Source organism: Emydura macquarii, unplaced genomic scaffold (assembly GCF_026122565.2).
Source record: "Emydura macquarii macquarii isolate MOO-44397 ecotype Brisbane River unplaced genomic scaffold, CSIRO-AGI_Emac_v2 contig_968, whole genome shotgun sequence".
NCBI lineage: Eukaryota > Metazoa > Chordata > Testudines > Chelidae > Emydura > Emydura macquarii.
In genome coordinates, this window is record NW_027131105.1 from 18,473,531 (window position 1) to 18,501,172 (window position 27,642).

Sequence of the window (27,642 nt, forward strand, 5' to 3'; positions counted from 1 at the left end):
CCGTCCTTTGAAAATGGACCATGAACAGAATGAAGAAGACAGTAAGTAAAACTAAAGGAAATATAGCACGTGCCAGGCAGAGAAGACTGCTTCTCTGATAGTTTGTTTTCCTATGTAGTTATAATGCATGCTTAAAAAAGTTATAGGCTTTACTTTCAGGCAACCCATTGAACAACAGTATGTTTCCAGCACTGAAAAAGCCCAGAGTAACTAAACGCATACTTCCTCTCATTGTTTGTAGAAAGTGGGGCTGCTGTCAGGGCATTCTTTAATTATACCTCTCTGGACAGCTCACAGTGTTTGGTACAAATTTAGGCCCCAATCCAAAGTCCGCTGAAATCAATGGAAAACTCCAATTGACTTCACTGGATCAGGACCCTAAAGTCATCTTGCACAACTGGAACTCCATATTAGTTTTGCGTCTGAGTTTTGTTTTTAATAAGCACAGGGCTTTTGAATCCCATTACAAAGGTGCATAGCAAGAATTAAACAGGGACATTCATATCGTCTAATAAAATCCTATGTAATTAAGACATTTATGATAAAGATCTTTGATCTTAAGACTTTGTCTGCACCTTTTTCATGAGATTTCAATACAGTGCCAGAAGAGTCACCCATTACAAGGGGTTACAGTGATATACTGCTGTCACTAATATTGCTGAAATGTCATCGAGTTCTGATGTTTAATTCATGAATGATGAAAGCCTTGATTAATTATAGGGAGAAATAATGATGCTGCATGAAGCATTGTCAAATCAAGAGAAAAACGAGATATTCATCTCTAGCTAAAGAATTGAACTCCAGATCTGCCTAACCGCCAAAGTTTTAAGAAAGAGGTGAAGTGATACAGAGTGAACTGGGTTCAAATGATGCATTTCCCAGGTGTTGTGAGAAATAATTATATTCAAATGCTATATTTTGCTAAGGAGTGAGATTGGCTAGATTTTTTTTTGGAAAGGGCCTGATCCAAAGTCATTGAAAACAATGGGAGCCTCTCCATTGATTTCAAAGGGCTTTAGCTCAGACCCTGTAATAACATATATCATTGCAAGTATCCATGAAAACAATTGCACACCCAGAAAATAAGCATTGTTATAAGCAGATTGTGATTTTAAAAAGAAAATGATCACCCCCAATGTATTATGAGCGTCATATAAATATATTGACACCATTTACTTCTAACTTGAAACCTTCCCTTTCTAAATGTGCTAAATGGCATAAAAAGAAAGGTGGTAAAATAAGAGATGACAAAGTTCTGTGTATTTTATGGTAGGGGAAAAAAAGTATTTGGTAATTTGTTTTACACATGCCCCATCGGTCATATGTCAACCAGGCAGTCCCAACCACTCTGTGCTTCCATGTTGCTAAATGGAAGGGAAGGGATGTTGGTTTTGCAGACTTGTTATATACCCCCAAAGTCTGAAAGACAAATGACTGAGATATTGCAGAAAGTGTAAGAATGCAACAGTATAGGATGTGGCATGCAACAGCTTTTTTTTTTTTTTTTTTTTTGTAAAGCCAGAAATTCAACCCCAACTGAACCTGCCCTGTTGGAGTTTGCTGGAAAAAAAAGATCACACTTATATAACCTTAGTTTCATCATAAACTTATGATGTTTCCATTGAGAAATCATTCTGTTTTGATGACAGCTCAGAGAAACCTGCTCTTGAATTTGGGGTGGCCACACTGGATAGCATTTACCCAAGACGAGCTCTGCATTCTGGATGTCCATCCATGCACAAATGTGGTCTGTGGATGAAATTCTGGGGCCTGGGCACTTCCAAATTGGTGTCACCATGTTCTTCCATGCGTAACTGAAGTCAATGGGAATTTTGCTGTTGACTTCAATGGGTGCAGGATTGGATCTCTAATGTACAAGAAGATGCTGCAAACTGAAATATCTAAGGCACAACTGATGAGTTACAGCATACACTCTCAATTTCCTGGCTTTGGTAAAAGTGCATCATTATTATTCTAAAGTACAGCAATACATTTGTTTTTATACTATTATGGTACCCAGCAACAGCAACAAGTTTGTTGGCAATTTATATGCTCCAAATTCAGGATATTTGTAATTCGCCCATTTAAAACATTTGTATGAGGCTGGAATTTGGAGCACACGTTCTCAGCTCATTCTTTGGTGTAAGTAAATTACTTAAAATTGCTGAGCTATTTTCAACTTTAGCACATTAACAATAAATGTTTAAGTACTCTTGGGGACATGCTGAACTAGATTTTTTAGAAGTACAATGTGATTGGGGTGTAATGGTTAACAGGGTCCTGGGAGAAAGGACACTTGGGTCCTTGTGTTTGCACTCTAATGACCATGAGCAAGCCCCTGACCCTCAGTTTACGCCTCTATAAAATGGACATAATACATACCTACCATACAAGGGTGATGTCAGTCTTAATTAATGTTTATAAAGGACTTTTAGTTGCTCGAATGAGAAAAATTTATAACATTGATTGATTTCTTGTAGGCTTCAAGACCTAAGTGAGTCCCATTACTAAGTCATATGAGTTGGCCAGCTGGGTTGGTTGTCACAGTCCAGTCCATAGTGAATTGCTGTTCAGATCATAGGTGGGAATCTCAGCAGAAATACTGAGGAAATTAAACTACTAGAGAGGCTGTGCAGTCCAGTGAGTTGACATCAGCTAATCTGGGCCCTGATTTCTGACTCTGCCACTGACCTACTACATGGCCTCTGGAAAGTCTCTTCAACCTCTGTTTCCAAAAACATCCTTTGCCTGTCTCCGAGCTGGAAAGCTCTTTGGGGAAAGTACCGTCTTTAAGTATCTCTTTGTACAGAATCTAGCACACTGAGCCTTCTAACTCCATTGGGTCTCTAGTCACTACTGTAACATTAATAATTTTCGTATCACCCAGAGGTGAACCCTCCAGGTCATGAGTCATAGATAGGGGTAGGTTCTCCAACTCTTTTTTCAGCAGACAATTTCTTTTGAACACAGAGATGAGGCAAAACTGGAAGTATTTATCCAACACCTTTCCCTATCCCTGGACATTGGAAGTGCAGATAAAATGGGACCTAGATCAGAACTAACCTTGATTTTTAACCTTGTGCAAAATCAAACTGACTCAAGAGATGTTAGAAATGCATAATATAATCGATGACCTAGCCTACTACAATCATAGATATGCTTTGCCTATAGCCTTTGGTAAAATCATTTTGAATTTGCTCTGGACATGACTAAAATAATTATACTGAAAGCAACATATCAATTTTTTTAAAAAGAGAGTGTCCTGTAGTGTTTATCATTAGGCTGACACCTTCACTTCTTCAGTACAAGGACAACTTTATCTTTTCCTGTGCAGGAAATGTGACATTTCTATTGAAGCAAGTAGATTCTGATTTTCATAGGTAAAATAATGAAGAGGTTAATTTAGCCTCCCTGAAGAATTGAGAATGGTCTCAGAAGAAAAGTCTAGTAAATCAAATTGATGGATGATTGCACAGAGCCATTCTTTGTGTCGGATGAATTGTACATGGTTACTAGATGGCATTTCCTGGCTCTTCCATGTGTTTTTTTGTTTTCTCTTATTAACTGAATTTTCTTTGTGATGCAAACCACTCTAATATGATGGGAGAGGTCACTGAATGGAGGACTAGTTAATAAGAGATATTATTTCTGGATCAAGAATCAGGAGTACCAATTGTTATAGCCCTCTAAAGGGAGTATTTTTAGAGCAGCACATAAAGAAACAAACAACTGGTGTGCCAAGATTAGGATTAAAATAGTTTGAAACATGGCAAAATTCTATAGAGGTTACTGCTACTTACCAATGCTATTATTACTAAAAACAAAGGCTGAGATTTCTAAGACAACTAAGGGATTTGGACACCCACGTTTCATTAGCTTTAATGGGCCTAACTCCTTCAGGAAACTTTGAAATTCGCAGTCATATTTTCTTATCCAATTACCAAATAGTGAAATCCAGTCTTTGGAAAACTATTATTTACAGTAATAATTCTGCAAGGCCCTGATTCTGCACGCTCATGTTTAACATCACATGTACGAATAGTCCCATTAAAGTATCTGCAGAATCAGGACCTAAATTCTCAACATCAGTCGCAAGCTTTATTTTGCTTAAAAAGTTAAGCCAGCAGACATTTCCTTAAAGAAGTACTGCTGAAAATTAATATAGTCCTTTAGTTTGTGCAAGTGTTTAAATTACATTAAATATTATTATTAAATCACATTAATAGCATATTCATCTTTTTAATTTGTATTTATAACCAAAAGGACAGATACTTTATGAGTAGAAATGATTTTGCTTGTATTCAATATATTTCATCTGAGGATCTGTCAGCACATATAAATATTAAGATATCAACAACCTTGAGAAGGCAAGCATTGTTGTACCCCATTTACAAGTGGGGGAACTAAGGCACAGTTAAACAACTTGCCCAAGATCAGAGATTCATTTGGAACAGACAGAAATAGACTCCATGATTCCAGCCCCAGCTCTAACAATTAGGCAACATCAGTTATGGACTTGCAAATATGTAACGAGAGTTGTTCCATCCCCAGCATGGAGGCTTAGCTCCCAGGAGGCAGGGCAACTGCAGATGATAAAGGGAAGAATGGAGAGATCATAGCGAATCCTGTCTCCCCCCTCCTCCCAAATATAATGCCAATTATTGCTGTTGCTGGACAGACAAGTAAAATTGTAGGAGAATAAGTGATTATTCCATTCCATGTTTCACTTGGTATTCCTTATTTCTACAATAGCTATCCTGGATCTGGAATCTGAGCCTGAAAATTCACTAGCACCCCCTGTAGATCTTCTGGAACAACTGGATGGATATGAATGGACTCTGCGAGATGGGGGTATATGTGCAGCACTGACCATTTCTCTTTTATTACAATCTGTATGTGACGTTGGTTCTTTGACAGTGAGGGATTAATTGCACCTACTTTATCCAAGAAGAGCCATTACTCTTACCGATACGTCTCTGTCCTGGCATGACCACTCTTGCTAGTCTGGTCCCAGGCCACTCTTGTGCAGAGGCAGCTGATCATACCAACATGTGGGGCAGCTTTGTCAAGTATCTGAGTGGGGCTTGCATGAGATCACTGCACTAATGTTCCTATTCAGGATTAGGATGGAAATCCCCAGAGAAAGGTGTATGAACACACTGGGCTACCTACAGTGTTAAGTACAGTAGAACCTCAGAGTTACGAACTGACCAGTCAACCACACACCTCACAATCAGACAGCCGCAGAGGGAAAAATAAAAAGGAAATACAGTACAGTATTGTGTTAAATGTAAACTGCTAAAATAAGAAAGGGAAAGCAGCATTTTTCTTCTGCACAATAGTGTTTCAAATCTGTATTAAGTCAATGTTCAGTTGTAAACTTCTGAAAGAACAACCCTAATGTTTTGTTCAGAGGGACGAACATTTCAGAGTTACGAACAACGTCCATTCCCGAGGTGTTGGTAACTCTGAGGTTCTACTTTGTTTCTGGATTGTGTGTAAATACCGTAACCGGTACCACTGCAAGACTTTGCTGTGAGCGCTAGGCTGCACCAGTCCCATAGACATTTGGAAGCATGCTGGGCATCCCGTGCACTCCAAGGCAAGGGCTGTAGGTCTCCAAGGACTAGATTCTAAGGAGTAGGTTCTTTAGGCTTAGCGGATTCCTCAAAACTTGCATGCTTTGAGTACTGAAGATTTCTTTTCTAGGGCTGTCAGCAGAAAGAGGGGCAAACACCGTAGGCACATTGCTTTTAGTATTACAACAAAAAAGATAAGCTCAAGAGTTCCCACCCCAGCTCCTATCCTGCCCAGGTGTATAAAAGGTAATAATGTCCCCATGAAAGCCTTCTTTGCAAGCTACGGCTCTGTATCCTCCTGCTGGTCCTCTGCCAGCAACAGGGTGTGTCTCTGTCCAGCTCTCAGGCCCTCTAGTTCCACCTCCCAGGCTGCCTCCATCCACTGCCAGATCCCAGGCTACTGTCTTTGGCCTGCAGCTGCTCCTACTGACATGTAGCCTTCCTCTCCCACCTGAACCTAGCTCATCTCTGGTTGTACTTCTCTTTCCCATGCTTGGGAGTAATGGAGCCTTCTGCTGGATGTTGAACTGGGGATAAGCAGTGCTCAGAATGAACTAGTAAATTTATTACAACGTATCTAATACTTCTGCATTATTAGGCTATTCGAACTCCACAGGCATGAATGGAGTTCACTGGCTTAAGTCGTATGGATAAAGTTCAATTGCTACATCAACTCTCAAAAACCACAGGAAAAAAAAAGCCTTTGACAAAACTCAAACTGAAACTTTAAAAAAAGTGATTAACCTTAATTATTCTTCTCAATTATTTTCTGCTCCCAAAGAAAAGGCCCATTTATCCCAAACTCTGGCCTGCCTGAAAATAGAAAGGTTTAGAAACTTAATTGAAAGTCTATTCAAGAAATTCTGGGCCAGATCCTCAGCTGGCATAAGTCAGTGTAGTTTCATCAAAGCTCTGCGGTTGACACCATCTGAGGACATTATCCACCACCCCTACTTTGCAGATGGTGGAATCTATCTAAATTCCTCACCTTTTTTTGCGGTTCCACCATTATTAATCCATAGCAACAGGCAACCTCTGTAAAGTAAAAGATTTTACTTTGAAATTTTAGACTAATTCCATATTTTGATTGTTTCATTTAGGAGGAAAAAAGCTGCCCCACCGTCAGACTTAGTGAGACAGCTCAGTGAACAGCGAAGCAGGCCCATGGTTCTAGAACACAGGTGAGTTCGTTGCCTGTCTACTGCATTTACTTAATATGACTTAGGGCCCTAGCCTGCTGCCCCAGGAGTATTCTTTTGTTGATTATTAATATTACAATGGCACCTAGATCCCAACCAAGATCAAGGCCGTATTGTGCTAGGTGTGGTATAAAGACAAAGTGGGTGTCCCTGCCCTTACAATCTCTATAGACAAGTCAGACAAAGGGGGGAGAAAGAAGGAAGCGTTCTTCTCCCCAGTTTACAGGAAAATGAAATGATTTGCCTAAGGCCGGACAGGAAGCCTGTGGCAGAGTCAGGAACTGACCTGAATCCCCACCAATGCCTTAGTCACAAGGCCATCCTTCCTCTCTAGTAGTTCCATTAACTTCATTGGGACTACTCACGTGTCAATGGACCAACTCCTGGGAGTAGAGGATGCACGATCAGGGCCCTTGGGATTTTTTGTGTGACTTCGGTGGCACACTGGGCTTGTACCAGCCCTCTGCTCAGGGGTGAATTTCACCTTTAATGTACAGCCCAAGGTATTGAATATAGCACCTTCCATCTTTGCCTCTGCCCTCACCCTTTCAAAACAATCTTTTATTTGCCGGTAAAGTAGAAAAGCAAAGCACAAAAGATAAAACGGCATTTTAATGAACTGTAATGATTGGAGGGAGCCTCAAAAAAAAAAAAAAAATTTAGACTGGAGGCATAGTGGGATTAAGTTTCTCAGTCTTTATGAGGGGGAAGGGTATTAGGACCTGCCTGAATGTCTTTTTAAATACACTCTGGAAATGATAGAAAAGGTAATAAACAAACGTAGGAGCTTTGAGTTGATAGTTATCTGCAAAACCCTCATTAAATCAAACATCTGATCAAAATAAAAAGGGATCTAGAGCTCAAGAATATTTGCTGAGAGCAGATGTGTTTTAAATTTCCTTTGGCTAGAATGAACACAGGGATGATTTATTAGCCCCTAGTCTCTAATCAGACTGTCATGGATGTTTCAGACATCCATGTTATTGATTGGAAGGCCTACAGGAGTGATTCATCCTGTCAAGAATTATCTGGATAATAGACTATAAAATGGTCATTTGTGCTCTTTGATAACTGCCTGTAGCATCATCTTATTTGTTGGATTTGTGATATTAGCTCTTCCTTTTTATTGAAAAGGGGTTTCTTAATTTAAGCTGTCACAATACTGACAACAAAGATTCTTAAAGAATATTGTCTAGGGTCATAACAAATCCTTAGCAAAACTTACTTTACCAGGGAGGATTCAGTCATCATTGCTTCCTAAGAAAGGAATTGCTTCCTTAAGTATTCCCCAAACAGCAAATGCTGAGACTATCTCCTCTATTAGCATCCACTCTACTGTATTTCAGTGCATCTTTCTAAGAGCACTTTGACATTAGAGAAATGTACCAAATATACAAAAGGAGATCGTACAGTATTACAGTGGGGCCTGTAGGTCCCAGTCCTGCACCTTTGAAGTCAATGTGAATTTTACCATTGACGTCCAAAGGGAACAGGAGCTGGGTTTTAAGGATCAGTTATTACCATCGCCACTACTATCATATCATTTGTATTCTATTTCAGCTGGATATGTAGGTATGCTAGTTATTTTGTGCACTGCATCCTTACATTTCTAGGAGGCTGCTGTCTGCAAAGCACTTAGAGCAGAGTTATTCCAGCGTGTTACAGGGGACACATATTATGCTCTCTTCCAGTGCACTTCAGTCGTTTTGTTGTTGTGTTTCTGTTAATCTAAAATAAAGATAATTCAGAGTCAAAATACGGCTGCTCTTCACCTATACAAATATATGGTTTCTAAATGTGTATAGAGATTGGACAGTGAAGATGTTTGTATTTTGGTCTGGATTTGGTGAAACCGCAGGTTGTGTTTTGATTTTCCAAAAGCTGCCAGTCGTGTTTTAGATCCGGGATCTTTCTTATCCCAACCACCAGAATTTAAGGGGGGAGTTCAAACTTTTTATATTGTGTATTTTGTGTCCAGCCTTGCTTGCTGTAGCTACAGAGCTAGACTATTATGGGATAGCTCAGCCAGTTCTGTCTGGTCTTAGAGTAGAAGAATAAAGAGTGTGTGTGTGTGTTTACACCTCTCTGTGTTCCTGTCTGCTGGTTTCTCTCTGAGTGCAAGTAACTCCCAAATATCCAAACATAACATTTTAGACCCGTTTTTCTAATAATGAGCAAAGCGAGACCTTTTTAGTTTTGCATAAAGACAGCAAGTAGTCAGGTAATTTAAAAATGCATTTGTCTTTTATTTTTTGTGTTTTAAAACGATGCTGAGGCCAACAGTGATTAGTATAAAAGACTGGGCTTCTCTCTCCTGCAGTGAGTTAAACATGCTAAACATATATGGCTATTTCTTTAAAAGGTCAAAAATTGAGAGTTTATCATTTTAATGTTAATCCTTAGGCTTCCCACAATGACAGAAGACATGGCCAGGAATGCCCTCCTCAGTTTTGTCAATTCCAAATGCTGCTATGGCACTAAAGCTGCTGGAGAACTGGTCATTCAGGATTTGAGACAGCTGACTATATACAGAGTGAGTATATCCAGATCTGAAAAGGAAAAACCTGTGTTTGGGCCACGTTTGGCCAAGTCACTTGCATAATTTTCCAGTCGTGAAGTGACACTGGTCCATGAAGAACCATCTATTGATTAAATAAAATGGCTTTAATTCATTTACCCTGAAATGGAATTCTATGGCTCAAATAAATATTTTCCATGGAAAATCCATATTACAGTTAATTGTAATCTTCTACAAGTGAAAAAGTCCATCTTTCTCTATAGTATGAGGCATCTGTAACACCTAAAAGCTACAAAATATCAGAAAGATTTGCTCCTCCCTTCTGGACCATGGAATTTGTCTCTGGCATAAGACCCCTAAAATTCCTGCCTCTCCCCAGGCAAAGATGGAGGTCCATGCTAATCTGTACTTGGTTTACTCAGACAAACACAGGGAACAAATTGTAATTTTGTTTCAGAGTTATTCATTGTAATATGTAATTCAGACGAAAATCAACTGACCTAGGTTCTTTATATCACCACCATCATGAATTTATTAAAGTGAGCTCAAGAAGAGTGCATGCTCTCTTTCTGTCTCTCTGCTTCCCCCATTCTTTTGTGTATGTTTGTGCTTTTTAAAAATATTTTGTGCTGTTCCAAAAATGCCAATTTGCCATAGAATTTAGCCTTAATGAGTTTCAGAATAAAGAATCCCCTGTTATTATACACAATGGATAATCTACTTTCTAATACATATACAATGGGATGAGCCAAGCTGTTAAACAGAACAAAAATGTTATTGCTGTAGCAAGTTCTAATATATAATTGAGCACTGCTGTCTTTAAAAAAAGAAACACAAAACCCCAAATATCACAATAGACAAAACACTGTGTTTCCAATGGAGTGCGTTGAATAACTCACTAAAAATATTTGATGCCAATCTAGCCCTTTTTTTTTCTCCTCTTCACAGAAAACTTATGAGGAGTGAGGTTATTAGTCATTTGGAAGTATTCACTAAATATTCAGAATGAAAAGTTTCTAGACTATGGCCTGTTATTTCTTCATCATTTGTGTTGAGTGACTGTTCATCCAAGTCATATGGTATTGTTTCTGCTCCCTTGCTGGTTTTCTGAAGTCTTTCAGACTAGACAATAAATGACAATTGATTAATAGGAAATCATAAATGATGCACCTTTTGGCAAGAAATTTCAGGCAAATAATCATTTATACGAATTTGTTCAACTTTTGGGATTTACAAATACCCAGCTGTTATCTGAATACTCCTGAAAAAATAAGCAAAATGATCCCATGAATAAAAGGAAACCAGACTTTCTGTTTGTATTTGCCAGTCCAATTCTTAAAAAAAAGTCAACAGAGCTCTAGTCAAATGATTCAGTGAATGTTCCTGTTGACTTTTTCCAGAAACATTGTGAAAACTTGAAATGGAGAAGTTCCCTACCATGGTGGCTTAATACAATTTCTCTTAACGATAGCTGATTGCATGATTATTTCTCTTTTCTAGTATCGACTGGAGACCTTCCATGAATCAAGGCTAAGTGAATGGACTTTTGAACCTTTCGCTAGTGAGTACCTGCCACATAACCAATTTGAAATTACACAGACAGGAAATACTTGAATAACTGAGGCTACGTCTATACTTGGAGGTAGGGGTGTGATTCCCAGCTCATACTCATGCTACTCATACTCATTGAACTACTGCACCGAAAATAGTAATATGGTCAAGGTAGCATGGGCAGCAGTGAGAGGTGGCATGGGGTATCTGCCCTCAAGTAAGTACCCATGTGATCTAAGAAAGACTAAGTGATTTATCCAAGGTCAGAGATGAAGTCTGTCCTCATGATTCACATAGGACCATACTTTCCTAGTACATATGATATGGACCTAAAATGAAAAGTTTGGATGAGGAAATGGATCTGATCTCTCTCTAAACTTAGGGGAAGGATGGTCAGACCAGGGGTTTTGTTTTGGATCTATCTATAATAGGGTGCATATTGAATCATGCTTTGTTCAGAGACTCCATGCAATGCCCAGATGTTGTAGCAGGAGGATAAGATGCTGTCTCAGCTCTGCTTGTCATTGCTTATATTATTAACTTAATTTTAACATTTAAAACTATTTTATTTCAATGTAAAGTCAGATTGAATTCATTTTTTGCACGTGTTCTCTTGATCAACTGTCCACAGTAATTTTAGACTTTAAGCCAAGAAAGTAAGCTTTACCTGTCTACTTTAAAGAGGCTTTAATCAGATTACAGTATGTGTGATAAAAATAAATAACTAAATAAAACGAGTAAGAAAAATGCTGCTTGTGAGAAGTCAAGGGCACAGTGAGGTCTCTATTTCAAAAGGTGAGGTGTAATAGGTTTCTAAGCGAAGTAATACACTCTGGCGAAGTGACTGGCATGACCTATTGTATGAAGCAGCTGAGGGACTTTGAAGAGAGTATTGTGGATGGCAGATTTTCCTTTAGAGACTGAGGTTCATTTTATTCCCATTTTGTGAGGTTTTTGTGAAGAGCCTGGGAAGCAGATGACATTATTTCCATTAGAAAAAGCAGACCGACTCTATAGTAATAACTTCCTGCAAAGCGTGATATTCCTTGGTGCTTGTGAAAGATTTCAGATTGACAACCTTAGAGAGTGAAGTTCTTTTACTTACCCAGTGGAAAGGTGCAGCATGAGGAACAGCAGAGATAACACTCCCTTACATTCCTTGAACAATGTGCTTGAACCCTGACTTGAATGGGCTTTGGGGACCTGTGAGAAGTGCTTGAAGGAGTCAGTAAGAAAGTCTGCACCAGAGAAAGAGCAGGCAGTTTAGTCTTCATCTTTTGTTGGGAATGCCAACAAGAGCACCATTTAGTGCACTGCCATTCGTGGGGGTTGTTGGTGTTCCATTGGGAAGTGGCTGGAGAACCCCAGACTCATTTCCAATAACACGTACAGCAGGACAAAGTTAGACCAAGATTTATACAGGGTTTTCTCCCTGTTGCAGATAATTTGGTAGATGGACCACAAAATGGCGCTTCTCCTCGGCCATGGGATATTAAGGTCCAGGCTCCACCGATGTTTCACGATGATACAAAGAAGTTCCGAGTTCCTCACTCTTCATTAGTCAAGGTAATTCAGTCTATGGATCAGTTAAAATCAAGGGCAAAGTATGTTATTAATTAGGACACATTTGTTTAGCTGATCCTTCCAAAGATCTAATGAATTAATTATGGTTGTGGAGGGCAGAGTTCTCAGTACATTCTAGTGTTAGTTTCTTAATTTTATCTTATGTATCTTTATATGAAAATAATGTCTGTATGTTTACACACATGCACACACAATATCTATAAAATATCTGGACAAATAGGTATAATTTATTGTTTACTATTTTTTTTCCTTTAGTTGTTGGGTACAAATTTTGCTCTAACCTTTATAAGAAGTGGTGCAGGGTAATGTTTTTTTCTCTCTCTTTTTTTAATATTGACAAAAATTGACAGAAAGCTTTCCAATATTTTTTTCGTGACATCTCCACCCTCTTTTGACCATCTCCATGGGTGGTTTAATTTTTTAAGTGAAATTTTGATGAAAATCAAAAAGAAAAATTCAGCAAAAGTGTTCACGGAAAATATTTTCCATTTTTCTGATAGGTCTAATTAGAAATTCTCCTCTGTTAAATAACATACTATTGATGGTTCCTTTAGTAGTCTTTTACTCTATTTCATGCTGTCCTACTTGGAGTAAGATACCATCACTAAATAATTTTTTATGTCAAATGATTGTGTAATCCTATGGTAATGTTTCTGAAATATCTTGGTAGCTTTATAAATGAATAGCATTTGATTTCAGGCATGCCACAAATGCCAGGGTCGTGGCCGATACAAATGCAGTGTTTGCCATGGTGCAGGAAGGGTGAGTAGCAGTTATGGCTTCTTTAAGACAGACCCCAGTGCCTTGCTTTTCATTGAGGTGCTTCATTCACAGATGTGAATGCATGTGATGCAGTGGTACTATACTTTCAAATGGGGAGGATTCAAGATGAGTGTAGGGGTGGTAAGTAAGCAGCATAGTTTTGATTACTTCTAAACTTTGCATAGTAAAGGCCTGATCCTGCATTCTTTGTACACCCAAAGTTCCTATTGACATAAAGGGTTCCACATATACAGAATCTGGATTGTGAACTTTATGAATGAAAAGAACTCTATTTGGAAATCCACTCAGGTAGATAGATGACCACAGTCGTTGTAATACCTTACTCCTATATAGCCGATGGATTACACTGGGTTGGTCTGAAAATAGATTTGACTCTGCTTGCAATCAAATGAGTGTAAATGCTAAACATACAATACAGTAAATCGGTCAACACATTTCTAATCCACTCATACTGTAGTTTTGAAATTTCTCAGTGAGTCCCCAATCCAGCAAACCATATGCTTAACTTTAAGTGCAAGAGTACTCTCACCGAGTTGTTCTCAGCTGTGCGTCTGGCCTCCTCTTTTTGAGGTGTTCCCAGCAACAGTTGTTGCACAGCACTAAAAGCATACTATTTAGTTAAATCTAGTCTGATTAAACAAAAATCTGTCTGCAAAGCAGCTTGCTAGTAATTACATACACAAATAAGGTGCAAAAATGGATATATAATATACAACACATTTCATCTCAATGCAACTGTGCCCCATTATAGACCAGTGGTAAATTTGACCAATAGGCACTTAATTAACTTACTTTAATAGGCACTAAGATTTAATCAACCTTCTAATTTCCGCATTATTGTGCAAAGCACATATCTAACATAACTTCTTTTGCCGAAACCTGACTGAGCAGGATTGTGGTTAGAAAGCATTATCAGTGTGTAAAACAAATCTGGCTTTTACAAACCTGAAACATTGCTGTTTCTCACATCGGAGGGCATATTTTATTTCTCTGGTGTATTTTTAGACAAGATGCATTACGTGCAGTGGGGCTAGACACAGGACAAAGCAGCAAAAGCGGTGCCAGATGTGTTCAGGTACTGGACGTAAAAGGTAAGGTGGGCTCATCAGCATTTCACCACCAGGCTCCATGTGGGTTATTTTTCTAGAATAATTTGATTTATTAAGAACAAAACCTATTCTTCATTGGTGCGCACAGAGGCAGATCCTTCGCTGGGATAATTTTCACCAGCTGAGGAACAGGCCCAGGATATTTTTGGTCATGGCCGAAGCACAGTAGAGGAAAGTCAGGAATTTTGCATAAGGCTTGGTCCAGCGCAGTAATCTGCACCACCAGTTTCACGGAAGTCAGTAAGACTCCATGTGCACACATCAGTGTAGTAGCGGCGTCCAAGCTTCACAGTCTTCTGTTTCATCAGCATGAAGATCACTTTAAAAGTATTAAATCCAAGGTAAACTGGAAGTTGTTTTCTTTTATAAACTTGTTAGGAAAACCTTTTTTCATCCCCTGAATTTTAAACTGATAATTTATGACAATACAGTCATATAGTTATACAATACCGCCACCCTCAATGTTCAGAAATCAAGAGTCACACCCCAAGAATCATGAAGCTGACTTAAAAATCATGAGATTTATTTGAATAATAAATTTGGCACTCTGTTTTTTCATCTTCTGGTTTTTGAGCCGTTCATTTACACTGGTGCCCCATTTTCCAGCTTTCCTCAGCCACCATAGGAAGTTACTTTAAAAAACAAAACAAAAAGAAGCCCGAAAGAAGAAAGTTAAGATTCTCACACCTGCAGGACATGGAGACACCAAATACCATGAGACTTCTGGTAAAATCAGGATTGTTGGCAATACTGCCTACAGCTTTTATCAGACACCGTATGAATGCTAAACACAAGGAAGAGAAAGTGGACTCAGGAAGCTCTAACGGGGTCTCTGAGCCTTGTGGTGCTGATCCAAAGCTCACTGAAGCTAGTGGAAAGACTCACATAGCTTTTACTGGGCTTTGCCTTGGGCCTTACATTTCTACAGGGCTTTTTTTGGGTTTGAGAGTGTGTCGAGCTAGCGCAGCTCAGAGAATTATCGCCCGATTGTCTTTCCAAACACCAAACTTAACGGCTTTAAAAACGATTTTTAAGTGACGTCTGGAAAAAGCCACTATTCTAAACTGTTTTGCTTATTTGGCTCCATTAGGTTTAAAATAAGAGATGGTATCGTGGAGAACCATGGTGATAATTTTAAAGCATGAATCCACTGAGGTTAACGATGGCTTGAAGAGCTCTAATGAAATCAGTTATTAACTGCTGCTAATCTGAATTATATTGATGCAATCAAAATGTACCAGGCATAAACACATGCCTCCTGACTCCTATAGAGGCAGTTATCAGTGTCTTGAAAGGGACACTCAGCCTTCTACAGTTGTGTAGGGAAACTGTTATTATCCTTAATTAGATGCACAAATAATTTCTTTGACTAATTCCACATTTACAAACAGTCTTTGTGGTGATATCAGTCATTCAGTTTGTCCAACAAATATGATGCATCCTTTGCATCACAGAACAATGAAAGAAGTACACATACTGCATATAATTTTCTTAACCTCTTTAATGCCTTCCTCGGATGGGCTAAAAAAAGAAACAAACCGAACACAGTTCTGAAACCATTGTAGGGGCTGAGCCTCCAGGCCCTCAAAAGTTTAACTTGGACCAATTAACTTCTATTGAAACCAACCTTAAATTTTGTCTCTAAAAGGTGCAGCACCTGTTCTGGGCGGGGCAACAAAACCTGTGTGACATGCCAGGGAGAGAAAAAACTTCTACATTTCATACAGCTGACAATAACCTGGTAAGTAGAGTGGGTAGAACTTTGTAGTTATTATATGTAGTACAGCAACACCTTGAGGTTCCAACCCACATGAAGGCCCCATTATGCAAGGTAGATAATAAGAGATAGACAAAGATAAAAATATTTATTTATTACTATTTTATAGAAGGGGAACTAAGGCTTTGAGGCCCAGATCCAACTCCCGTTGAAGTCAGTGGGAGTCTTTTAATTGATTTTTTTGGGAGATGGATTGCATCCAGAGAGATAAGTGACTTTCCCAGGGTCACTAAGGAAGTCTGTGGCAGAGTCAAATTGGTACCCAGGTGTCTGGAGTTCCTGTCCAGCACTTGAACCAAAAGACCAGCCTTTCTGCCTGTAATCAGAGGCATCGCACTGTTGGAAGCATCTCTTTTGTGCAGAGGCTGAAATAACTGAACTAGTCTGTTCAGTTAGGTTGGCAGTCAGAGTAGAATGGATGACATTAGCACCCTGGTATTAACCCTGGTTATCTGAGTGGTTCGGTGCCAGAAGTGACATCTGCGTCTAACAGCTGAATTCCACGTACCAGGGTTTATGCTACTGAAAAAGGCTGGCTCCCTCTGTTATGGCTCCAATATTAACACTTCTAATTTGGGCGCTTTAGAGCCAGAGGTAACAGAGGGTCTAAAAGCATCTCAGATGGTGAGCTGTAGTTAAAAACCACACATTGCCTGTTGATCCACATCCCAAAGCACTTCCTCACCTTTCTAACAGATGCCTCAAGCTCTGCTGGTTTAAGCACTTTGCTTCTCGAAAACCCATCTCAGTTCGTCCTTGGAACAATCTTTAAATCAGGAATTGCCACGGAGTGGTGCCGATGGCTTTTGTGAAATGCACATCAGGCTACCAAGGAAATGGACTGGCACCAAGTATTTATTTGGCACAGGACGCAACATAGCCAATAGCTAGAAACAAATTTGGATCACACTACAGTTCTGGGCAGTGATGCGGAGATAGGGAGCTCTTTTTCTCATGACTAAATCCTCAACACATGTGGTCCCGCAGGCAACTGAATGACATAGTAGGGCTTAGTATGATATTGTATACACATGATATGTAGGTATGTCTACTCTTGGAGCTGGGGTGAGATTCCCAGCTCACGCAGACATACCTGAGCTAGCTCTCGCCAAGCTCGAGAGCTAAAAATAACAATGTAGCCGGGGTAGGCCGTGCAACAGCGAGTGGCGACATGGGCTAGCTGTGCCCATGTATGTACCCACAGGTTTCAGGCGGGTGCTCGGCACAGCTAACCTTTGCCACTGTTCACTATTGCCGGTCTACCCAGCTACACTACTATTCTTAATGTGCTAGTTTGATCAGAGTTAGCACAAGTATGTCCATGCAAGCTGAGAATCACACCCCTAGCTCCAAGTGTAGAGAGATCCCTACATAGTATATCTAATAGCCTTGTATAACTTCCTTTTGCAGTCATCCTTATTTAGTAACCATGCCTTTAACTTGCAAGTCATAGGGCAAAGTAATTAATTATAATGGCTTCTGAAGGACGATATATGTCAGAACCTCCAGTAATAAAGTAATAGATTAAAGTCTTCTTGAAGACTGGAAGGTAGCCGGTTAACCTACTTTCAGGACCTTTTATGCAAGAGTCATCCATGCCATAAAAGCATTTGAGGTTGTTAAGAAAAGAATTTGTTGCAGCACAAAGGTTATGAAGAGTGAATATTGTCCTCAAATCAGGACGCATTAGAGCCTTACTCAAGCATTTAGAAAGAGTGTAATATAAATAACCTTCGATGCTTTTTCTCTCCCAGGAAGAACAAAGTGTTTGAATTTGTTTCTGAGCACCAGCTGAACTTCCCAGGAGAGCTGCTCAGAAAAGTCAATGGAGAGAATATATTTAAAGATGAACATGTTCAGGTGAGTAAATCTTAGAGCTGGAGGAAAATAATGATTTTTTCCTACCTCCCACATGTTTCTGGACTTTCTCCCACTTTACCACAAGTCAGAGTTAGTGCACAGTGGACTTGAGTTAAAATAAGTACCAGCCCTGCAAACCACTAGCCAACTGTGAATTCTTTATATTATTTATTTGTATTGTGTAAGCCATGCCCCGGGGCTCCATTGTGCGAGACACAGTTCAAACACATAACTGAACAGAATCTCTGCCCCCGAAAGCACAGTTTAACTAACCCTATCGTGTCAGTAGTAAAGATCCTGCAATCAAAAATTAGCTGACAATTCCTTCAGGGATGTGTGAGGTGAAATAGAATCCAGTTCACTGTCCCAGAGCTATGTTGTCTCTGAAGTCCTAAGCACGTCACTCGCAGATATAGAGGAAACAGTTATGTAACAGACTTACATATGCAGATTTAAAAAAATCTCTCTCTCCAAAGCTTGAGGGACATGAATAAATCATTCCGGAAAAAAAAGCCATTCAAATTTCCATTTGGCCCATTAACTCTTCCCCATGCACAGAACCTGTACTTCTTCCATAAACCACCCACACACTGAGACAAAGCCTGGGTAAGAAAAAGTGGCTTTGCAACAGGCCTTCAAAGTCCACAAGACTGTGGGACTATGTTGAAACTCTGTGGGATCACCACCTTCGCACTGGAATTCAGGGCTGTCCATTTGAGAACATCAGCTGATCTCAGTTGCTGTGGTACTGCATGAGAAGAGCGTTAGCCTCTAAGTCTGAAGATGCTATCTTTACACAGCCATTTTTCCAGCCACGATTTCATTTTGAGGTCTGTAATGTCACGGTAAAATGGCTATAAATCTATATCCATGATTTCATTATTTAAGGACATTCAATATGTTTTCATTGTGCTCTAACTGGCTCCTGGCATGTGTTGACAAAATGGCAAACCAGATAGTTTGTGCCATGCAGTTGGGTTTTTATTCCTTTTTTTTTCAATTTCAGGTGTATCCCATCATTGACTTCCCCAATCCAGAGATCTCGCTAGCTTCACAGAGAGCTATCACAGAGCATAATGCAGCATTCACCACATCATCACGCATTCTACAGCAGGTGAGCAGGGAAGCCAGACAGTAGGACAAAGGGTAAAAGGTGTGGAGATCTGATTTTTACTCATGCAAGGCAAGGTTGTGGAATTTAGTGCCTTATCCAGCACACAGTGATGGCAATGGGAGTCAATGGATCATGTTCTTAGCCACTAGCCCATATTGTAGGTCACACGTACAAGATTGGAGACTGGATCCTAAAGTGCAGAGATGCTGAAAAAGACTTAGGGGTGAATGTGCATAATCAGTTGAACATAAGCTCCCATGGTGATGCTGTAACTAAGAGGGAAAATGTGATCCTTGGATGTACGAGCTGGGGAATATCAAGTAGGTATGTGGTATTACCTCTTTATGTGGTATTAGCTGGCCCAGTATTCGAATAGTGTCAAATTTTAGTCTTACACTTCAAAAAGGAAGCTGCAAAATTGGAAAGGGTTCAGAAAAGTGCTACAAGAATGAGTTGAGGTCTGGAAAACATGCCTTACAGTGAGGGATTTAAAAAGCTCAATTTATTTAGTTTCTCCAAGGGAAGATTAAGAGGTGACTTCATCATGGTCTACAGATACCCACCTGGGGAAGAGATTTTTGACAGAAGATGGCTCTTTAAGCCATCAGAAAAAGGCACAATGAAATCCAGTGGCTGGAAGGTGAAGCTAGACAGATTCAGACTAGAAATAAAATACGCATCTTTAATAATTAGAGTAATAAACCAATGGAACAATTTACTGAGGGATGGATTCTCCAACACGTGGTCTTCAGAACAAGACCTTTTCTCTCTCTAAAAAGTAATGGGATAGACAAACAAGTTATGAGCTTGATGCAGGAATTACTGGGTGAGGGTCTATGACCTGTGTTATGCAGAAGATTAGACTAGATAGTCATAATGGTCCCTGCTGGCCTTAAAATATATTAATTTATTGCCAGGAAGCTAGGCTATCCCACAGGGGCTCCTGAGGTGCTATCTCTCCCCTGTGTCCCTGGCACATAGGGGGATGGCACTGCACAGTCTCATTGCTTCACTTTTCATGGCTAGCTAGCTCTGCAGACCAGTGTGGGCATGTGGAGATGGGAGGGTGGCAGAGAGGGGGGAGAGGAATGGTGGTGCCAAATCTCTGCCCCATTTGGGGTAATTTAATCTCCTGGGCCCATGCAGGGGCAGAAGGCCCTGTACTTCCCTGAGGGCAGAGGCTGCACAATTGCCTCCCTTGATGAGGGAAGGCTCTTTGTGCCCCTCTCCAGAAGCAGAGTCAGAAACAGGGACAGTGTAGTCCCAAGACCTCACAAATTGGACAGCCAAAATCCCTGATTACACCTGATGATTTTGGACTGTGTTTATTTCATTAGGTTTATTAGTGGAAATGATAAAAGCACAGTGACATTGTGGGAGGATGTTGGATGTTGATTACTATGTTAGTCATTTGAGGGCAATATTATTTTTGAGCAGATGTAAAGCACAACATCTTTCAAAATCAGAATAAAATCCCAGAGAAATAATGGCTCTTGGTTCTAAAGACAAGAGGAACTTCTTTTTCCCTTTCCAAAAAAAGTCACTGCAAATAGATTCTTTATTCTTAATATCCAAGCAGCTAATTTTGTATAAGCATTATGTTCCATCAAGTTACATCTATTGCCTTCATTAGGTTGCAAATGCTAAATTATAGCTTGTACATACTGCCTTTTCCCGCAGGAAAGAGAAAAACACCACCTTAAAAAAGAAAAATAAATTAAGAGACCAAAATAAGCCGAAGCAGCAATGGTTTGATTTTCCATATGGTTTGTCAATCTAAAATCAACTCTTTGGCAAGCTCATGCTTTCCAAATTAATTCCAGGCGATAATCTCCACTACTCATTATCAAAAGCAGTTTGTTTGCTAGATTGAGACACGCCATCCAAATGCTTCTGCTAGCTGCACGGGAAAGCAGGTGTCGAGAAGCTCTTCCAGTGCCAAATCTCCCAGGCCATGTGTTGTTTACTTAGGTCTGGGCTGGGTCCTGCCGGCCCTTTCCTTACTAGTTAATTCTTTGCACCCTCCACTTGCTCTTGGCTAACATTCTGCCACTTAATAATCAGCACCTTCTGGCAGAGAAAAGGAGAAATGCCTCTTGCTGCATATTTGCTTGGCTGCTGGCATTCCAGATTTTTATGAAGTTAGCCATATGATGGAGGTAAATATTGTGCCCATAAACATTCTGTAGGCTCAGTGCGACTACAGTCTGGCAGCTTCCGCTGGCTTCATTTAGTTGTGTTTAGAACACTGACTGTGTGTGTAAATGTAACAGGGCAGGGTAGGCAACTGAGAATCATTACTTAATGAGAGTGGGAGATTATCACTTAATAATCTACCACAGCTATTGCACTCTTCTCCTCTGTCTTTTTAGTTTATACTAAACTAGATCCAAGTTGCCTTAGCTTTACTTCAGCACTGGATGGCAGTGTTTTTTCATAATAAATGCTGCCAGTGGCTCTGTACACCTTCGCAAGGCTGAATAGAACTAAAGAAAGAGTTCCACAGACAAATGGTTTGACTGAATGCTTGCTTTCAAATCGCAAACAGGCATTTAGCTTGAGATGTTAGTTTCCTGTGCAGACTTTTTTCTGGCATGGTCCCTCGCTGAAATATTTGGACTTGATTAGTTATGTCTTGGTGTTGAAACACCTTCACTAAAATGTTGCTGTCCCCCAACAGGATTTTGTCCCAGGTAACTCACTAATCTATATGTGTAATTTATCTGCTGCTTTCAGCAAAGAGCCTCAGAATGTTTTACTGTGAGTGAGTTGGGATTACTATACCCATTTCACAGATGTGTGCACTGACGCACAGAAACAATAAGTGAACATCCCAAGGCAAGGCAGCTAGTTGAGATGAATCAGCTCAGCAGTGATGAGTCAGCAGGGGCTGATGTGGTAAGTCTGTGAATGATGAGTCGATGCCTGTTCTTTCACTCCTGTTGGGGTGTAAGGGAGGGAGTGATAGGGCCAGCAGAAGAGGCAGCTGAGAGGAGTGGGGGACAGAGGCAGGGTGTCTTTGGCCCTGGGAGGTGTGTGTTGTTGAAGGCATTATGGGTGCAACAGGGAACCCACTGGTGATAAAGCCTTAACAGCTGAAGTACCTACAGTGCTTATCTCAGCTGTGGTACAACTGGTATCCCACCAGGGACTGCATTAGATGAGGTTTAGTACCATGACACCCAGAGACTCTCCAAAAGACCGACATTGACACAGTTACAGACTGAGCCATGAGCAGCATCCAGGAGTCTCAGCTCCCAGCATCCTGTTCTAGCCACTGAACCACACTGTCCCTTAAACGTCTTCCACTCTTTGCAACAATTCATCCTGGGACCCCAATTGCTATATGCTCCAAGGACAACTGATGGGGTTGTCCTTGCCTTTCTCAATGCTGCTTTTTCACGGCAATGCTACCTGCCCAGAAAGATGCTGAACCTTCAGTAGGAACACCAGGCATTTGCTATCTTTGTCTTTGAACTACTGTGAAAATATTTTGTGTTACCAATGTTTGAAGGGGACACAACCAATCTGCACTTTATGCTGTAAAAGGCATCAAACTCTTGTTTCAGTAATTCACTGAAAATATTCTCAGAGGCTCCTATTCCGGATACAGAAATTTTGCAAGTTTCCTAAGAATTCTTCCACTGGGGAAGAGAGTGGCATGGAATATGTAGCAGTTCTGGGATTCTGCTCCCGGTCCCTGTGTGCCTTTTCATGCTACAAAGGATTCTCCACAGGCCAGTACACCAAGAATCCATCCTCCGAAAAAGTGGGGTGCAAAGAGGGAAAGGTGGGTGGATCAATGCTACAAGTTCAGAATTAAACTTCTTCACAAGAACTCTGCTGAGTTGTACAGAGAGTTGGAAAATATGATACCATCTCTGCAGCATGCCCCTTGTTTTTATCCTCCCTGTCCACATATCCAGAAGCCTGCAGAGCCCTTGTGTCTTTTGGATCAGAGAAAAAGAGAGAACAGTGCTATCGAGACAATGCTTCCTCCCTCCAAACCATTAGGGCAGGGATCCTGTAAACATCTCCCACTTCTGAAAGCACTTGTGTGATTTTTTTTATTAGCAGTTTGTTATTTGTATTTTGGTAGCACCTAGAAGTCCTATCTGAGATCCAGGCCTCATTATGCTAGGGACTGTACATACACATAGTGAAACACAGATCATGCCTCAATGAGATTACAGTCTATATAGCTCAGACAAGAGAAAGGAAGTACTATCTCCATGTTGAGAACTATGGCACAGATCGTGTGACTTGCTAAAGTCATGTAGGAAGTCTGTGGCAGAGCCAGGATGTGAAACCAAATTTTCTCAGTCCTTTACCCCAGCACATTAACCACAAAATCATCCTTCTGAGTTATTTTGAGTGCTCATTTGGGCCCCATCACCATGGTGTCTAAGCAGGTCACAATCTTTAATGGATTTATCTTTACAACATACCTGTGAGGGAAGGCAGTGCTATTATCCCCATTTTACAGATGGGAAACTGAGGCACAGAGAGACTCAGTGACTTGCCCAAGGTCCCACAAAAAGTCTGTAGCAGAGCACAGAATTTAACCCAGATCTCCTGAGTCTCAGGCTAGTGCACTAACCATTGGCCCATCCTACTTCTTTCTTTTTTAATAGGTATGAGAAAAGAAAATCTGCCACTAAGGGAAGGATAGTGAGATAAATATTGTATAGTATGTAGAAGGACACCCTGCTGTGAATATAACGGGGTCACTGAGCTCTCCCTATAAAAAAGACACATCTAATGAATTTAGTTCTATTAATAAAGATAAACTATAAGTCACTACAGAAAAGGTTACCAAAGAAGTGTGTATTCATATGCCACTCAGGCATTAAAGGCATAAACTTTATGTGTATGTAATGTAAATTCACTACAGTAAAATCAAATCTAGATAATGGAGAATGAGCAATACTACAAGGAAGAAACATCTTGAAATTAAACTTCATTAAATGTTGGCTAGGAAGAATAAGAACAGGAACTTTGCAAAAATGTCTCTAGTTTCCTGAGCATCTGAAAAATGTCATATAGTACTGGTATTTTGCTGAGAAATAGGAACCAGCCAGAAACAGTTTATAGACAAACTAAAACAAAAAGAGAACTTTAACCAGATAGTGTAAACTGTATAACTGAAAAGATTACAATGTGTATGTAGAATTACAGTGTGGTGATGACCCTTTTTATATCCTCTCAATTCTGTGCGCTTTGGAACAAACGATAATCCCTGTAGAAAAATATAAGGGAAGTTTTGCTATATAATCATTCATATTTGACATAAAGAAGCATTAAAAATGTAAACAAAATATTGCCTGCATGTCAAAGGTAGGGTTTTAAAAGAGCCTCTGAGATGCTCCACTTGTAGTGAAGGAAGTAACTTTCTCAACACTCTTAACAACAAGGTACTTCTACCAGAACACAGAAACATCCACTAGTTAAAGACCCCAACAAAAACTCACAGAATTCATTAGGGGTGTAGGTGGAGAATTTAACCAAAGAGGTTTCAAATCTGTGGCTTCAGCTTGAGGTAGCTACTCAGAGATCAAGAACATGTTTCTTAGCAGCCTTGCACCCTGTACAATCATTTACTGATGTGGGCAGTGTGGAAAAATGCTATCACATCAGACTGAGTGTGATCTGCAAAGTGTGCATTATTTTTGCTACTGGTGACAAAGACACTAGAATATTTGTGCACCGCACAGCAGGTTGCTTTGTGTTTTGCAAGTTTATGATCAGTCTGCTAAGGCCTTATGCACCTGCCAAACATTATAAGGAAGGAGACAAGTGCTAACACCATATAGTCTCTTTTTACACAAAGTTTACTGTGTATTTCGCAACCACCCATTTAATTTTCTTTGTGTCGTAGGAGCATTGTAGGTTAGAGAAGGCCTGAGCAACAGTCTTTGGCTCTAAATCTGAAATTCCCTCCACATTTAGGAGCTTCTGGATTGGAGATCTTGATTTGGCCCATTATCAAAAGAAGAAAGCCACAAATCCAAACTTTTCCAGGGTTTGGTTCTCATTAGAAAGGGGAAAGCATGTTCCAATAAGAGAGATGCCACATAGTAAAACATACCAGTCTATCTTGGCCAGAAGACCGATTCTGTTGTACAGAATTCCATTCCCCCACTCAGAATAGGAGCTATCTAGGCCACAGTGTAGTAATGGCTGATTACAGGAGAAGCCACTAAAGAGTCTGTTTTATAGAAAGAAAAAGTGTACCTAGATTAAAAGTGACTATTTAAAAATTTTAGCTGCTTTCTTCCCACATTGCCATGGTAGAAATGCTCCTAACAACCTTTATCTGAGAGTAGGGGAACAGGGTTACAGGGAGTGGGGGGCTGAGAAGGATCTGCAGCTGTAATTTAATGCACCAAACTATGCCCTCAAACATGGCCTTCTCTAGGCAATCTCATTGTTTAAAAGCTTTTATCTGTGGCTCTTACCATGCTACCACTTGTTGTTCATGTACTTCACTTTTTAAAAAGGGCTTAGTACTCTTCCCACGTGGAAAGTTCAGCAGCCATTTTTCTTTTAGACCCAAATAGAGATTGTCTGAGAAGATTCACAGAGCGTGCTGAAAATGAGACTTTTGTTCTCTTCGCCTAATCTTCTCCTCCCCCAAAAGACCCATCACAATCAACAAAAACCTCCACAACCAGGAAATGACTCACAGCATCTGGGGTTCAGGTCTGGTAAAACATACTGCCCCCAACTACTAGATAACCAAAAAAACCCATCCAAGGTTTTAATATATAGAAAACCCTTCACATAAGTCCAAACAGAAAGCCCTGCTTACTCTAAACTAACACTACAGGCATCACTTTTTGTTTTTAAGACCACACACCTTACCCCAGCTATCCTGATTATTAAGCCCAGGTATCTCCTTATAAATGAATCTGGTTGGCAGGTTAATAAGGCACTCACACCTGGGCCCTTGTTGACTAATCAGAGCTCTAATTAGCTCTGTCAGTATCCTTCAGGGACATTAACTTCCTGATTGCTGGGTTTGATGTGAACCTGGTTTCTGCAGCAATAAACATGTCTTTAATTTCCTTTAATCTGAAACGTTCCTGGAAGCTGAGGCCTTATCCATCCACAAGTACTCACATGTTTTTGTAACAAGGTCATGACTGACATGCTTATGTGCCCTGGTTACAGCATGCACAGATGACTTGTGCCCACACACCTGCCTTTTAACCAGAAAACCATACGTCCACTGTTTACACCTCTACTCCTACAAAGCTGCTGTACCATGTAGCTATCCCTTACAGCCTTGCAGGGACAGGGAGAGGGAATTGCCTCTACAAGACATATACCAGCAATAGATGACGCAATGCTTCCTGGGATGTGCTACCACACACAGAACTGGGACAAAATAGGACGGCCAACCTGGTTGCATAGTGAAAAGGTCATATCTATACAGCAAAATAACACTGTTATGACAGGGTGACAGGAAGACAACTACAAGCTGTCCTGGCCCTGGCACACAATTAGCCTTCAGGATTACTGAATTAACCATGTCTTGTTTGCGAAGTAATCAAGCATGTCACAAAGTGGTTATAAACTCACTGCAAACGTTCTAGTGTGCACTAGACCAAAACCTCCAAACATACAAGATGGCTTGTTGAAGAAAGGGGAGAATGTTTGACAATTGATGTGGTGGCTGAAGACATCTCTCTCTATGGGATGCCAGGTTTTTCTTTCTTCCTAGCATGACGTGGCAAAAGGTGAGGAGTCAACCCGACTTAATTAAGGCTTTTCACTTGCTTTTTTCTTTTCCCAGCGCCAGACCATTGAGCTGATCCCCATCACAGAAGTTCACTATCACTATGGAGGGAAGACGTACCTGTACTATGTCTATGGCTTGGAAAACAAGGTGTATGCTCTGGACTACCCAGAGAGGTACTGCTGTGGCTGCACCATCATATGATGGCAGAGGCCTTCAGTGTGACAAAGAATATTACAATAGCAATATTAAGACCTGTAATTTCCAGTAGATGCGCCTCCAGCAGGGTCAGCACCCGAGGAAGAAATAGCATGGCAGAACTTGTGTATTTTCATCAGTGTCATTTGGCACTACTCAGGGTCCACTTGGAAGACATGGTGGTAATAACTTCTGAGTCCTGTTTACTCTGCAGCTTTATCTAGTGCTACCATCCCTGGGACTGCATGGACCTAAAATTTCCAGTGTAGATGAAGTCAATGAAAAAAGAAAACAAACCCCACCAGGAGAAAGAATAAGGAACACAGCACACATACCCACCAACGCTAAGAGCAGCTCAGAGCCTGAGTTAGCCTCATCAGAGCCAATGAGATGAAAGACGCTCATTGATTTCAAGGGATAGTAGATCAGGCCTTCAGAAAAATATTTCCACCTGAGGATGTTTTGGGGTTTTTGTTTGTTTGTTTGTTTATTGCTGTCATGATTCACCATTAAAATGTTACACATTTTTAAAGCCTTTATTACATTCAAGTTATGCTACTTATGATTGATGCCTTCTCTTCTCTATTATTTTCTTTTCTTTGTTAGGCTTCATTGAGATACTACATATA

At 40.2% G+C, this 27,642-nt stretch overlaps 1 protein-coding gene across 1 annotated transcript; it reads left to right on the forward strand.

Annotated features, from left to right (window-relative positions):
• The first annotated feature begins 13 nt into the window (after window positions 1–13).
• LOC137150525 (protein SSUH2 homolog) lies at window positions 14–27,642 on the forward strand. Its single transcript, XM_067544484.1, is given in 13 exon segments — window positions 14–41; window positions 4,753–4,851; window positions 6,680–6,691; window positions 6,694–6,760; window positions 9,182–9,311; window positions 10,797–10,857; window positions 12,289–12,413; window positions 13,131–13,193; window positions 14,220–14,305; window positions 15,972–16,064; window positions 17,855–17,960; window positions 18,967–19,074; window positions 26,873–27,642. Coding segments are annotated over 13 exon segments (1,125 nt in total). The 3' UTR covers window positions 27,020–27,642.